Raw genomic sequence first — 15,667 nt, 5'->3', positions numbered from 1 at the left:
ACAAGTCTGCGAAACCGGTGATTAACTGCTCCTGAAATACAAGCTCAGCAAAATGCTACTAGAAGTACAGATGTTTCAACATCAACTGTTCAGAGGAGATTGCGTGAAGCTGGCCTAACTGGAAGAATTGCTGCAATGAAACAATTGTTAAGAGTTCAGAATAAGAGGAAGAGACTTGCCTGGGCAAAAAAACACAGAAACCGGACGTTCAAGGAATGGAGTTCGGTCTTATGGCCTGTGGCAAAGCGTAAGCCTTACACAATGGAATATGTAGTTTATTGTATGTCTTTTTGTTAATTGTTAATATTGATTTAATTGTTTAGCTGCTGTGGCGCTCCGCTGGGGACGATTACCCGTCTGCGTGGAGCAGCAGCTGAAAGCAATCAGCTGTTCCAGCAGGCAGGTGGGCGTGTCTCAGAGCGTCAGTATAAAAGCATGTTGATCGCTGTGATCGGGGCTGCTGCAAGGCCTGCCGTTTTCACGGCACCGTTTGAGTTATAGTTTGGGGGGTATTGTGTTTTATTTTGCACTTTTTGTACGGTTTTCTGTATCTGTCCTCTGTGCGTTACCATCGCTGGTAACGTCACATGACCGCATTTATTTTACTTTCACTTTCTTTTTGTTGTTAATAAATCCTGCGCGCCTGTGCCGGCGTGTCAACACCACCTCAGTCTCTCTGTATGCTTGAACAGCAGCTACCCACGCGTGTGACCCGAGGAAGACCCTGTCACATGGCCCGATGAGTCAAAATTTGAAATATTTGGGTCCAATCACTGAGTATTTGTAAGATTCAGAGAGGGTGAGCACATGAGTTCTGCATGTGTGGTTCCCACTGTCAAGCATGGAGAAGGCAGTGTCATGGTCTGGGGTTGCTTTGCTGGTGACAGAGTTGGTGATCTTTACCAAGTCCATGGCAAGCTCAACCAGCATGGCTATCATAGCATACTTCAGAGGCATGCCATTCCATCAGGATTACGGCTTGTTGGGCAGTCCTTCATTCTTCAGCAAGGTAATGACCCAAAACTATCTGGCGAAGAAGGAAAGTGAAGGACAACTCAATCTAATGACCTGACCTCAATCCCATAGAACTTGTTTGGGTATAACTGGACAGAAGAATCAAAGCAAAGCTACCCACAAGTGCCCTACACCTCTGAGAATTGCTGCAGAAGAGCTGGGAAGACATGTCGGGTGATTTCCTGCTGAAACTTGTTAACCGCATGCCTCGTGTTTGTGAGGCTGTTGTTAAGGCAAAGGGTGGCTATTTTGAGTAATCCAAGATTTAGAGACAATTTTCAATTTTCTTGAACATTGCTTTGATACTCCTTATGTTTTGTTTTGTAACATGTGTTTTCATCAGTATTTACAGAAACGTATACGACATAAAACATTGTCAATTATGAAAAAAACCTAGTTTCCGGCAAGTGTACTCAACCTTTTGACTGGTACTCTGTGTGTGTGTGTGTGTGTGTGTGTGTGTGTGTGTGTGTGTGTGTGTGTGTGTGTGTGTGTGTGTATATATATATATATATATATATATATATATATATATATATATATATATATATATATATATATATATATATATATATATATATATAAACTTGCTTACTATCTATGAGAAGATGTAATTTCGGTTTCTCTTACAGAGAAATTACAAACAAACAGGTAACTAGTGAGAAAAAAAATAACTGTAGGATATATTTTGGTTTTAACAGAAATCAAACCAATATTCAGAGGTCATATTTTTCGTTAAGAAAAACAACTGCATCACACTGAACTACCGTTCTCTCTCATCTTCTTGTCCCGTCCCATAGCAACCAATACACACTCCTGATTCGCTGGTACAGTACTCCCCTGACTGCCCAGCTCCCATCTAATAGGCTCTTGTTAACTGTCAGTAAATGTACTGTATTCAAGCCAAAAACACACAAGAGCCTCTCACGGCGCCACTTCTAAAATGCCTTAAATCATGTAATAAAATTTTGCAGCTTTTGTAAAGCATCATATTATTAATAAAGACCGCCCTCGTATAATCACAGCCCTCGTTAAAGGACCGCTGTCGTTTTGATCAAGTTACAATAAATGCTGCGGCGCCAAATTGAAATAATACGGTATTTTAATGTGATGTTTTTATTAGTAATGTATTATTTGCAATTGATGTCCCGTGCATCATATTAGTAAAATGAAGATTATGTGGCTTACAGTATAGGTTTATTTTACTTCTAACAATATATGGTTAAAATAAATGCATCAACTAAAATATATTTCACGGTGTAGAATTTGTATTCAGTGGTATGTTAACTGTAAATAAAACCTGTATTATGTAACAAAACAAAGTAAGACTTCTATGAAATATTGAATATACTTGAATTGCAACAGTAAATGAGTAACAGTTAGTAAAACTGAATATAAGCAAATGGTCCTGCTTTCTAGGTGATCAGTCAACAAAATTTTGTTAGATCAGTTAATCCTTTCTTATGCAGTGGAATGTGGGGTATTGGAAGACTAAAGATAGTTATTTAGTTTTTTGCTGAGTGTTTGGTTACAAACTTGCTAGAACTTTGTTCCAAAAAGAAATCTGGATCTAACCCTGAATTTGGATGCTGAAACCTATCAACATAGTGCCATAGAAATGTATTGCCAGGATCGATAAAACAGTGCGCATTATCCATAGGAGGTGTAATACAGCAGATTCATCACAGCAATGATGAGCAGTGCGTGGAATGCATCAGAGCGAATTTTTGTTCACTTGCTCTGTTATAGCCTTAGTCCACCACTTCATTATACTGTTGCCACATGCCCACTTCCACTGTGCCATACAAACTGGCCAAGTCAAATGAACCACACTGTTGTACATTATTGTTTTGTAGCTCATTGAACACCATGATTTTTTTTTTCTTAATTATTTATTTTAGGAACAGTCCATAAGAGACTGACATCTAATTCAGTTGGACATTTACCGTGCTTTCACTCGTAGGTTCTGACTTCCTTCCTGAATGCAATATTAGAATGCAGGTTAGCTTGCTCTTTCCACGTTGTGCAGGGCAGGCTGTACAGACAGGGCAGTCCTGACCTCAAGAGACAGCATAGGAGATTGATTGTGTGGATAAATCAAAGCTAGGTATTGCAGGGGAGGGAATGCCTGACTTGGAATGTTGTTGGATTTGAAGATTTGGCTGCATGGGCTGGGTCTTAAAGGAATACTTTCAATATCAGACAGTTGCCGCTCTAGTGGTCTTTTTTTAAGCAGGTGATGAAGGAAATATTCTGAAAATGTTGATTGTAACTGTGAGACTTGCACACATCCATCTTGTAGGTTTGTTGATGCCAAGGGAAGGGAGCACACTGCAGTAGCCTTTCCTGCAAATTGTTTTTAGTTTTTATTTGACCTTTGTGTAAAATAAATACTACTGTTAATAATAATTTTTGCTTGAGTGGGCAAAGAATATGTGTCTGTACTCAGTATGATAAATGGGTGTAGCAGTTGAATTAAGATCCAGCCCAATTTATTACAGGAATCCACAGAGTAGATAGACAGGAGGTGGAATTGGAAAACTAGATCTCATGATAGTTACAATAGAGGTCCTACAACAATAGCTCCCCAAGCCTATAAATGTGCAACACAGCAGACTAAGCAAATCCTGAGAGCAGTAAAAAAGTTTTAAAGGGATGAACAGTTCCTTGACACTTTGTCCTCCTTGTATTCTTAGTGAGTTGCAGCAGGTCCACATCCTGCAAGTGCAAGGAGCGGCACATTTCATGGTTAGCTATTCAAACGCGAAGGTCCTGTAGATCTCATGGGGCAGAGTGACTCATTGAAAATGAGGGAGCAGTGCACATTTAATTTTACATTACATTAAAAGACCACTGCAGTACTTCAGCACACCTGACCTTGAGAGTTTGCCAGGGCCTCGCTCTGATGAGGCACCATCGATCCTGCTAGCAGGGCTGTGATACGTTGATGCATGACAATTCAGTTCTTTGCCTTGTGTTTTAGCCTCTTGTTACTCCTGTAACAGAGATACAGTGGTGTCCCCTTATGTACGTATGCCAAGCTTTTTGCTTTACATATCTAGACAATGGTCAGTCTGATTGGGGTGAAAGTTTGAATGTGGGTCTGTTTGTTTTTCAGTAAAACCATGCATCTTTCCATGGTTCCTTGATGGTTTGCAGTCCAGTACCAGCCTTGATCGCTGCCTGTCAGTGTGCTTGTCTCTCTTCTCCATGTGATTTCAGAACAGTCAGTCACTTGCTGCTGTATCTCTTCTGTGCTGCTAGACTATATTTAAGTGATTAATTGTAATGTTATTTTGGTGAAATTCAGAGGAGTGCACATATGCCCTATGGTTTGAGTAAACAAAGTTCTGGAAAATATTGAACACTATCGTTAATGTATTTAATAAATACAGCTTTTTTTTTGTGAAAAAAGAAAAAAACAATAGGGTTCCAAGTAGAAGATGCAGTGGAGTGCCAAGATCTTTTTTTTCCCCATTTTAAAGAATCTGTGAAGAATGCTGTGTTACATTGGTATTTGCATTCCATTTATAATAAGATTAAACCATATGAGAGAGGCTATAATATGATATTGAGTTCATCGGATTTTCCAAAAGCGATTTCTACAGTTTGTTTTGCAAGTACAAATTCTATATCAATGATGTCGTTATGAGTTATTTAGCTGGTGGTAATGTTAGTGGTAAAGTTCTGTGACAAAGCCATTTTTGAGTGCTCGATGCATGCTGGAATGCATCGAAATAACCAAGACTTGTTATAAGCTTGCTACCAGCTTTCTGAATGACTTAAAATGGCAATAATGAACACATCTTCATACATGATTTGATTTAAAAATAAATAAAATGATATGGTGTTAGCAAAACACTGAAACAGAATCTGATTGAAACCTGCAGGCAAGGCTCAAAGCTGCCATTCAATTTGGCACCTTTGCAGGCAGGCTCATGAAGAGAGGCCAGCGGTTTGAAGGACCAAGGAGACTGATCTGCTCCCTTGAGATAGGGTTCTCTCCTGGGCAGGCTTCAGACAGACTCCCAGGTACTAAAGCAGGAGAAACACTTCTTAAATTATTGATAACAATATCACAAATCATGTAGTGTAAGAAAATGTGTTTGTATGTTCAATATTTTGAATAAGTTTGCCAAACGGCATGCATATTTAATTGGCCAACAAGCTTAGACAGTCTACAGTTCAGAACAAAAAACAAGACTATGGATGACAAAAAATTTCTATGTTGGATTAGGAATTACTGCAGGGTGAAACCTTTGATACCTTCACTCCTTTCAAACTATAGAAGACCAAGCCTAAAAAACTAAATGGATTATATAAAAATAATCCCTTCCTTGGTGACAAGTCCATTGTGAATTGTGAGTGTATCAATGGGACTGACTGACACAGCTTTAATAAAAGATGGAGCGGGGAAACCTCCGGTGCTCATTAGTACATGTTGTAAACTTGCGGGTGACATCTATCTGAGAGAAAGGATGTTTGGATTTAGGTTTTCTTTCATAACAGCCTTTGTTCACCCAGCAGCCAAATTGTTTTGATTGCAGCCGAGAGCTAACAGAAGAAATGTCAGAAGTCTTGTAGCAGAATTAGGGCAGGCTCTGCTTAATGGTTACCAAGTCTTGAAAAAGGTCTGGTTCATTAAGATCTATTAACTGTTCCCTCTACAAGCAAAGCTCTGGCAGATAGTTTACATAACTGTGCTTATCCTGTAACTTGTAATTTAGTGTTGGCTGTTTGAAGCCGACTAGTGCAATCTGCAAAAGCCTTTGAGAAAAGTGCTAAAATATGTTATAAGTCGACTGTTGTCCAGTACAGTGAATGTAGTACCAAGAGTGATATAGAAATTTCCATTTGCCGAATAAGAAGGCACAGTAATGCCATTCTTAACCAACAGATGGTGAGCTTGTAACACAAATGAAGGAACACATCTTTACGACCGTGACCCCTGGAATTAAAACAGTACAGCAGGATAATTGTTTAATTTGATTTGGGTGTTGGGGGTTAGATCACTTAATGGTCACATATGCTGCTTCAAAAACAATGTTTAAAACTAGGAATTTACCCCTTGGGTGCTCAGAATATGTGAAAAAAGTGCTGCAAATGTTGCATCTAGATGGCAGGTGTTAATACATCGCATGCAAGACGAGTTACTAGTCTGGTAATCATGTTTGGAGTTTAAAAGGTTTTAGACCTGTATTAGCAGACCAACACCTTTGGGTGGCATACAGTAATTTAAGGGGATATCCAAGCATGTCCTCTTCCTCTGTCTGTCTGAGTCTTGTTGGTGGGCTGTGCTTCGTGCTGTGCATGTTTACTGGTATCCCCTTCATCTCTGCCTGCACACTAACCCTCTCTTAACTCTTTCCTTCACATCTGTGCATTGGATTGCTGCCTTCTCCAGCTTGGCTTCAAGGTCAGTAGATGGTTTTGAACTAACATTAAAACACATCAAACATGTATATCTTCTTATATTAGTACTGATTTGTATATAATATGTTTGATTTCAATGTGCCAATATTCTGCTGAAATCTAGAGGAGGGTGCATACGTTTTTGCTCTATGGTTTGAGTAAATAATAAAGTTCTGGAAAATGTTACGGATGATAACTTATGCCATGTCCATTCCATGCAAGGCAGTGTGTATGTGTATATATATATATATATATATATATATATATATATATATATATATATATATATATATATAAACCATGTAATGGCAATAACCTCTAATTAAAACATGTGTTTGTTAATCTGTGCAGGAATCTATAACATTTTGTTACACGGTATCATTTGATGGACATTTCATTTCTACCCCTTTGCTTACAGTAATGCAAAGACTCTTGAGGTCAAAAACTAATATGGTTTCACCATCTCCAAAGATTCATTTATATTATGGTCCGTTTGAAATTCTACCTTTAATATCAGTGATGCAGAAGTAGGTTATCTCTGAACTAGCTTTATTTACCTAGGGTGTCCTGCTCTGACTGAATCGCGCCATGAAACGAAGCTGCGCAGTAGTTTTTCATGATTGAATCTAATCTAATCTTACCCATTTTGCACTTGGCTACAATACATAGTTCTCAAATGTACTGTATTTGAAGAAACATTCATTTGGTACTACTCTAAGTTCTCTGTTTGCTTGCCTTGCCTTCCAGGAAGGCTTTGCTTCCTTGGTCATTTCATACCAGCAGTGTCTTCTTGGTCAAAGCTTGTTACTGGCTTAAAGCAGGTCAGTCAATAGGGAAAACAGCTTATTGGTTAACAGGAAATAAGCCAGTGAATTGACAGAGGAAGCGCAAGAAAGTGCAAAAACATGGCTTACAAACAGAGACATATTTAACTTTCAGAAGTACCACATATCCTGTTTTAAACTGAAATTACATGTTTGCTAAAACATGTGCTTCACTTTTGAGACCTATACAATGAATGGTTGTGCATGTGTGACAGGACAGAGTCACTGGCAAAGCTGTGGTTTACAAGGAAGGGAGATTCGGACACAGAAGAGCTGCAGTAAAGTGCGAAATGCACCTTTTAATGTATAAATAATAAAACAAACACGCCAAAGACAAGAACAAAACAAACTGCACAAGGGCCAAAACAAAAAGCACTAAACACGAAAACCTCCACCTCTCACCAACATCAACTCTAACACTAACTAATCTAACACCTGTGATCACCCTATTTATACACCATGTGTTTTGACCTGCCACACTGCCACACATCTCTTCCTATGTGCGCAGCACACATGGCCACCATCAGCACCTCCCCCCCCTTCTCTCATGTCCGTCTATCCCCACGTGGACACTTGTGGATGGGTTTGTGATCGTGGCTGTGGTGGAGGTCTCCTCACCTCCTCCTTCTTCTGCCAGGGTGTCCTCACTGCTGGCAGTGGCAATCCCGACAGTGGAAAGGCTGGCTCCTCCAGACATGCAGCCAGCAGTGGACTCTGGCAGAGGTGGTGCTGGCAGCAGTCATGCTGACATCAGCATGAGATAGTCCGGCTGCCATTCCGCCTCCTCCTCCTCCGGGAGGAGACAGTTGAACAGGAAGTGCCACTCTCCCAGTCCCTGCAGGCTGGAGCCTTAATTATTTATTTAACCAGTTATTCAGTTCACGGCTCCAGCCACATTCCCACGTGTTTTTGCAGGGAGGATTTTAACACCCCGCCACACAACTGCGCATGCATGCACACACACACACACACACACACACACACATACTCACACACCAGTGCCTGTCATCCATGAAGATATTAATATTTCACAGAATCGGTGCAGAGACCACTCCCACATCATGGCAAGGCTGTGATCAGGGCAAACACTGGCCCAACACAATATTAGGTATGGAGCCCATTCATGCATTGGTTACAGTACCAAAGTTTTACGAGACACTTCCCTCCATATCTGCTAAATCGCCATGTTTCTGAGGCACTGTAGACATTTAAACAAATTATTATTAAAAGGTGAACAAAAATCTGCAAACTCAAAAGAAACAACATTTATACATGATTTAATTAAACAGCTTGTTAATTCAACAAAACTTTGTTGCCAGATGCTAACCCCCCCCAGCTCGCTTATTTCAGAATAATGAATATTATTATAACAATTTTTAACACAGCGGAGAATTTAAGAAATCTAAACATCTAATTATCGTGTCAAAGGAGGTATAGAGTCTTTTATAATGGGTCTTTTGTAAGCAGAAATGAACATTAAATTTAAGCAGGGCGCTGATCAGACCCCAGTTTGGCGAAATGTTAGGTTTGTTTATATAGTTTAAAAATTGCGTGTGTATTTCAGGCACAATATACAATGGAGAGTACTGGGTGGTACGGTGTGTTCATATCCTGGCATCCTGCCTTCACACTTGGAAGCATGGTTTGATGTTCAACCAGGCTCATCGCAACAGAAACTGTTTGTGTTGGATTGTGTTAATGGGCAGCAACTCCATTATATTATTGTGTCAAACATTTGGTTTTACCTTGTAACCTTTTGACTGCCACGTAAAGAGAACGTTTGTGTTCCTGCTGTGCCACGGTAAAAATGGCACCTTTTACATCACTCTTTCAAAATCATTAAGGTCTTCTGCTGACAAACACTATGCCATTGTTAATATAACCCAGAAGAAAATGGTGCAGTGATAATAAATTGTGTCAGGAAATCAGGAATGTGGAACAACTGGAGAGTTCGTGACTGAGTATGTTGTCAGTTTCAGAATCAGCGCTGTCTAATCCTGGTTGCTTGTACAGAACAAATTCCACTGTAAGAAAGATGACTTTTAGCATGTGTTTTACATTTTAAGCGTGATACTGCAGGTATTTTTTCAAGTAGATTGCTGTAAAATAATCCTCAGGTTTTAAACTCACCTCCATTTAAACCTGGCTGGTTAGGACATCTCTTGAGATTAACTTCCCAACAAAACAGTACCCCACGGGGCCAGACAGAGGTGTACTATCATTAATAGAAATGATTGTCTTCACACTATCATTTATGGCTCTACCTTTTTCTTTTTTTATAATACACTGCTATTTTTGCTGGAAACTGCCTCGATGCAACCGTAACAGATTGTTGATGGGCTTTTTGATAGATATGTCATTTTTTTTTTCAGTTGAGTGTGGGTTAAAACAAAAAAAAACAAAAAAAAACAAAAAAATCACCCATTGTAATGTTCCTTGGCATAAGCAGTTGTCTTCACTTTGGAGCAATGCATTATTAGCATTCCTTTGGCGGCTCCATCCATTGTTTCATCCTCGGTGTCGAGTCCTTGAGGTCCGTGTCACTGCACACGTCTGCTGTGTGTCTGTTTTGATGAATCACCTCCCTTTACTGCCCGTAAATCCACTCCAGCCAAGCATGACTGTGCACTCCACCTTCCCTCTGCCAGTAGAGCACCTCCACTGGCCCGCCTGTTTGTCTGCCTGCTGTCTATTCACACGCTTACAGTATGTTGAAGGAACAGGTATGGATCTAAGTATTTTAAATCTATCAATAATAGAAGGGCTGTTGTGAAACCCATCATCTCCAACAGTCTATGTGAATCGAAGGTGTAAGTATTTAAAAGGCAGGTGTGGTTTTAATTAATTGGTTACTCAATGGCATAATTTTGATCCAAGAAGCTGCATCAACTAGTAGGGATAATGTTGCAAGTACCAATAAAGGGAAAAAAAAAATTCCTAGTCTTGATTTAATATTGCTCCATTATGGCCGTAAGGTAGTTTTTTGTGTGTGGATTTTTGTCTTTGTATTTTTGTGGACTCTCAGGGCCTCCTATAAAGAATGAGAAATATAAATAAAAAATGCCTTCCTCTCTCTGTCTGTGTCTCTGCTGCACCGGCCTGTGCCAGGGCTCTGTATTTATAGCTGTCCTGCAGCTTTCGATTTAGTGGCAAAGGCATACCATCAGCGAGGAACGGCGGCGCGCAGCTAAAGCCCTCTCGCACCATCAGGGATCCCCCCCTGACCCTCATATAAAAAGTTAATTCTAATAGCTATGGAGCCGCTGCGCCACAGCCTGAAAGTCACACTTCATTTCATGGAATTTAACCATTTCTCTGAGGAGCCCCAGTGCATTGAGTCAGGGAAGTCGGCCTGGGCAAGTCAGTGTGAGATCTGTAATAGATAAAAAGTCTAGAAAAAAAAAAAAAAAAAAAAAAAAATATATATAATAATATATATATATATATATATATATATATATATATATATATATATATATATACTGTATATGTGTATATATATAAAAATGTGTGTGTGACTGTGTATGTGTATTTACATGCCTTGAAAAAGTATTTTCCCCTGTCTGATTTTCTGCATTTTTTCACATTGAATTTGGTCATATCTTTTTGTGGGTTGTAGTAGTATATAGAGGGAGTCTGAGAAAAAAATGACACCAAAGCTTGGTGCTTCTTTCATTTGTTTGGTGTGCAAGGTAATCAAACATGCGATCTTTACGTGTGAAAAAGTTGCCCCCCTAGTTAACTCAACCCAATTAAAGGGATAATTAGGGTCAACGATTTGAGTACTTTGGTTAATAATCAGGCCTGATTTGGGTCAGCCCTGCCCAATATAAATCTGACTAACTTTGGCCCTTACCATCAGAATGAAGTTGTCAGCACACAGAATTTAGAGCAGTGATCCTCAAAGTAATTTGGACACGGGCATAAATTGATCTTACTTGGCTGATTGCGGGCACACTGACTATTGCATAGGTTTTTATCTTAAACACTGCCTTCCCGCAACATATACAGTATATAAAGCGCTTCAGTGGGAGTTATTCTTGGCTCACTCTGATAAGGCCAAGACTCAAGCAGTAATTGTGCGTGCTGCGCTTATTCTTTAAATAATTTATATAATACGCAATGCAAATATTTTTAAATAGCATGTTTGCACAGATAACCATGAATAAACTAAAATAAAATAGATAGAGGGATAGATGGTATCTCGCTTTGTTTCAGTCTGGCAAATTTGTCAACACTGCTCTGTTTTAAAGATCGCCATCTCCAATACAATTATTCACAGAAAGTGGATTCATACCTAAGTCTACTATGGTGTTTCTCTTGTCTGGTGAAATTAAAAAATATATAGAGAGAAAAGTACATTCTAAATACTGAAATGTATTATTTTTCTCAATAACAGTAGGCGAAATTAAGTGCTTACCCGGCATATTAACACCCTGCCTCTGCTAATGAATGATTGGACAGCTGTCAGATCTTTCACTTTCCCATTGGCTACTCACTCGCCTTTATTTTTCATGCAGAATACCGTGAACGGCCTCTGCTTGCTTATGATTGGACAGCTGCGTAAAACTTGGCAGATATTTGACTCTCCTATTGGTTAATCTTACTGACAGTACCTGCAACTGACAGACACAGTTTATGTCCCACCCAGCTAACTTACGATTGGGCTACTGCAGAGAAAATGCAGATATTCAGTTGGTTGATCGTATTGCAGAGGCCCTTCAGGGAAAAAAAAATACATAAGTACATAAGCGAGCACCTCTGTCAACAGACTGCTGTGACGATTTTGTTGGAAACGTGTTTAAAACTTTCTTTATTTTCTCTACAACATGCCAGAAATGTGTTCACTGCCCATAATTTAAGAACAGCTGCCGCGGGCACGATGGCCTGGCTTCGTGGGCATCACTTTGAGGACCACTGATCTAGAGGCTCATCGTGCCACGATCAAAAGAAATTCCTGAGGCCTCCGGGGGAAAAAAGGAAGTTGTTGATGCCTATCAGTCTGGAAAGGGTTACAAAGCCATTTCTAAGGCTCTGGTGCTCCACCAAACCACAGTCAGAGCCATATTGTCCAAATGGAGAAAGTTTGGGACAGTAGTGAATCTTCCCAGGAGTAGCCGCCCTGCCAAAATCTCTACAAGAGCAAGGCGTTAAATCATCCAGGAAGTCCCAAAGAACCTTAGAACAACATCCAGGGATCTGCAGGTCTCTTCTCACCTCGAAACCACTGCTACTAAGAAGAACATGAATGCTTGTCTGAAGTTTGCCAAAAAGCACCTGAATGATCCTCAAGAGTTCTGGAACAATGTTCTATGGACAGACGAGTCAAAAGTGGAACTTTTTGGCCAACATGGGCCCTGTTATGTCTGGTGAAAACCAAACACTGCATTCCACAGTAAGAACCTCATACCAGTGGTCAAGCATGGTGGTGGGAGGGTCATGATCTGGGGATGCTTTGCTGCATCAGGACCTGGACGACTTGCCATCATTGAAATTTTCGATTGGATTTAGGTCGGGGCTCTGACTAGGCCACTGAAGGACATTTACCTTTTTGTTCCTTAGCCACTCCAGTCTAGCTTTGGCTGTGTGCTTTGGGTTGTTGTCATGCTGAAAGGTGAACTTCCATCCCAGTTTTAGCTTCCTTGCAGAGGGCAGCAGGTTTTCCTCAAGGACTTCTCTGTACTTTGCTCCATTCATTTTCCCTTCTATCCTGACAAGTGCCCCAGTCCCTGCTGATGAGAAACATCCCCATAACATGATGCTGCCCCCACCATGCTTCACAGTAGGGATGGTGTTCTTTGGGTGATGCGCTGTGTTGGGTTTGTGCCCAACATAAGCTTTGCATTTAGGCCAAAAAGTTCTATTTTAGTTTCGTCAGACCACAAAACTTTTTGCCATATGGCTACAGAATCTCCTGAGTGTTTTTTTTTGCATACTTAAAACAGGATTCCAGGTGGGCTTTCTTGAGGAATGGCTTCATTCTTGCCATTATACCATACAGGCCAGATGTGTGGAGTGCTTGGGATATTGTTGTCAGATGCACACTTTGACCAGTCTTTGCCATAAAAGCTTGTAGCTCTTGCAAAGTTGCCATTGGCCTCTTGGTAGCCTGTCTGATCAGTGTCCTTCTTGCTCGGTCATCAAGTTTGGAAGGACGGCCTGATCTAGGCAGGGTCTTGGTGGTGCCATACACCTTCCACTTCTTAATAATTGTCTTGACTGTGCTCCAAGGGATATTCAAGGCCTTTTGATATTTATCTATACCCATCCCCTGATCTGTGCCTTTCAACAGCTTTGGACTGGAGTTCTTTTGAAAGCACCTTGGTGCTCATGGTTGAGTCTTTGCTTTGAATTGCACTACCCAGCAGAGGGAACCTACAGAAACTGCTGAATTTATCCTGAAATCATGTGAATCACTACAGTTTAACATGGGTGGAGGCCACTTAACTTGGTGTGTGATTTTGAAGGTGATTGGTTACTCCTGAGCTAATTTAGGATTGCTATTACAAGGGGGGTGGACACTTATCCAACCAAGCTATTTCAGTTTTTATTTTTAATTAATTGTCTACAAATTTCTAGAATATTTTTTCACTTGGAAGTTGTGGGGTAGGATGTGTAGATAAGTTTTAATGCATTTTAAAGCATTATAACTCAACTAAAGGTTAACATTTTGAAAAGGAGTGTACACTTTCTATAGGCACTATATATATATATATAAAACATTTTATTAAATCCACATATTAATTTATCTGCTGTGCTCGGGCTTCTTTATATCGCATGGAGGATATTGCTGGGTAAACTGAGGTTTTAATGATGAATGTTTATAGATACAGGACTGTGGTGCCCAACAGGATTGGCACCCTCATGATAACAAAAACAGTCTTGTTTTTCTTTTAAACATTTCTGCAAAATACCTGGCGGAATGCTTGAATAAGCCAGTGATGGCTTGTATTGTAAATTTACTGTAGAATTCATGCATTGAAATGTTTTTATTATCTTGGAACTGGTGCACATGTTTGTCCAGCTTTGTTATGCTAAGGAAGGAATGCTCAGGCAGTATATCTTTATACGTGTCACAGGGATATTGCTTTAAGAGTGCATTCTTTGCTAATCATTTTATTAAAAGCTTGCTGTTTGCATTTTATTGTTGCCAGTATGAGTTTGATAATGAGTTGTATGTTTAGAATATTAGTTATGTCTTTGTGCATTAGACAACAATCTGAACAGATATAGAAGTATAGTTACTGATACAATGGGTACGTGACTTATTAACCCTGGTATATATGTTGAGATTTACAATACCCTTCAGGTAGGAGGCAGTCATATGTATGTTGCAAATTTTTACATGTGTCTTGATTGTGATGAAACTTGGTATTAACATTATTGAGCATATACTCTACTATTCTGCATGCTTTTGATATTCATCATGGTCATAAACTTTATCTTCATACTGACAGCTCAAATATTTCATTTACAACCTTGGCGGGGCATGAATGTTACTAACATGGTTGTTCATACCATGTAATGCTAATGTCTTTTAAACCTCCCCAATGCCGGCTTATATTGGCGGATCCTGTCCACAGTGCTGGCTGCAGGTTTTGTGCCCTGTTTCAGTTGAGCCGTTGACACACATCCTGTTCCATTTTGTGTCCTGCCCTTGGTTCTCTTCGGAAGATGCCGTTTTCTGTGCTGACATCCAACAAGACAAGTTCCAACTAGCCAGCTGATTTCAGACAGACTTAGTCTGTCTCATACAGTTAGATTTCCCCGTGTATGTGTGATTTTGTTTTTTTGTATTCACATGCACCTTCGTTGCATGTTGAATCCCATTGAGTGTTTGTTCGTGGATTGTAAATTGGATGTAATCTACGGTGCTAATATTCTATGCATAAAAACCTTTTGTTTTTTAAATTAAGCAGAATACTTACTGTTTCCATTGGTAATGTCTGAAACACTGTGGTGTATTTTTGAGTTTGAGGTTTCTATGACAATAGCCAGAAACAAATGGTTTTAGATATCTCAGTCAACTGAGACAACTGACAAATGACAGCAGACCTGATGTCTACACAGGTATGTCAGGGAGCTAATTGATGATGTTAATAAATGGGTGGTGGGGGCAGCTTTAATAAAGAGGTAAAAGGCAACCGTAGTATTAGGATCCTCCATAGCCATTGTTTAGATCATTAAAATAGACCCTTGTCAGGATCTGTAACTCTTTGATTTTAATTGAGTAGGGAATCCCTTTGAGTACTGGTTGTCACAAGGTTGTATAAAGTGTGCAGCTCCTATTGAATCCCTGCTTTGTCATGGCAGACAATGGCTTTAGCTGTACAAATGACGAGCTTGCTGAATCCTTTACAAGAAAAACAAGAAATAAGACCCCCAGAAATAAATTGTAACTTTAATGAGACGACAAC

The 15,667-nt window shown here is 39.8% G+C and overlaps 1 protein-coding gene across 17 annotated transcripts in view; it reads left to right on the top strand.

Moving 5' to 3' along the window:
* The window catches only part of LOC121319540 (ELKS/Rab6-interacting/CAST family member 1-like), a 346,328-nt gene that overhangs the window by 129,535 nt on the left and 201,126 nt on the right, over window positions 1-15,667 (top strand). For 12 of the 17 annotated variants that reach the window (XM_041257064.1, XM_041257063.1, XM_041257069.1 and 9 more), the window contains one exon: window positions 6,419-6,430. The exons of the other annotated variants lie outside the window; for them this stretch is intronic. In XM_041257064.1, coding sequence (XP_041112998.1) covers window positions 6,419-6,430 — 12 coding nt within the window. The remainder of the gene's footprint in view (window positions 1-6,418; window positions 6,431-15,667) is intronic. 17 annotated transcript variants of the gene reach the window in all.

This window comes from Polyodon spathula, chromosome 8 (assembly GCF_017654505.1).
Source record: "Polyodon spathula isolate WHYD16114869_AA chromosome 8, ASM1765450v1, whole genome shotgun sequence".
In the NCBI taxonomy this organism is placed as follows: domain Eukaryota; kingdom Metazoa; phylum Chordata; class Actinopteri; order Acipenseriformes; family Polyodontidae; genus Polyodon; species Polyodon spathula.
This window is presented reverse-complemented; position numbering and strand designations above follow the sequence as displayed.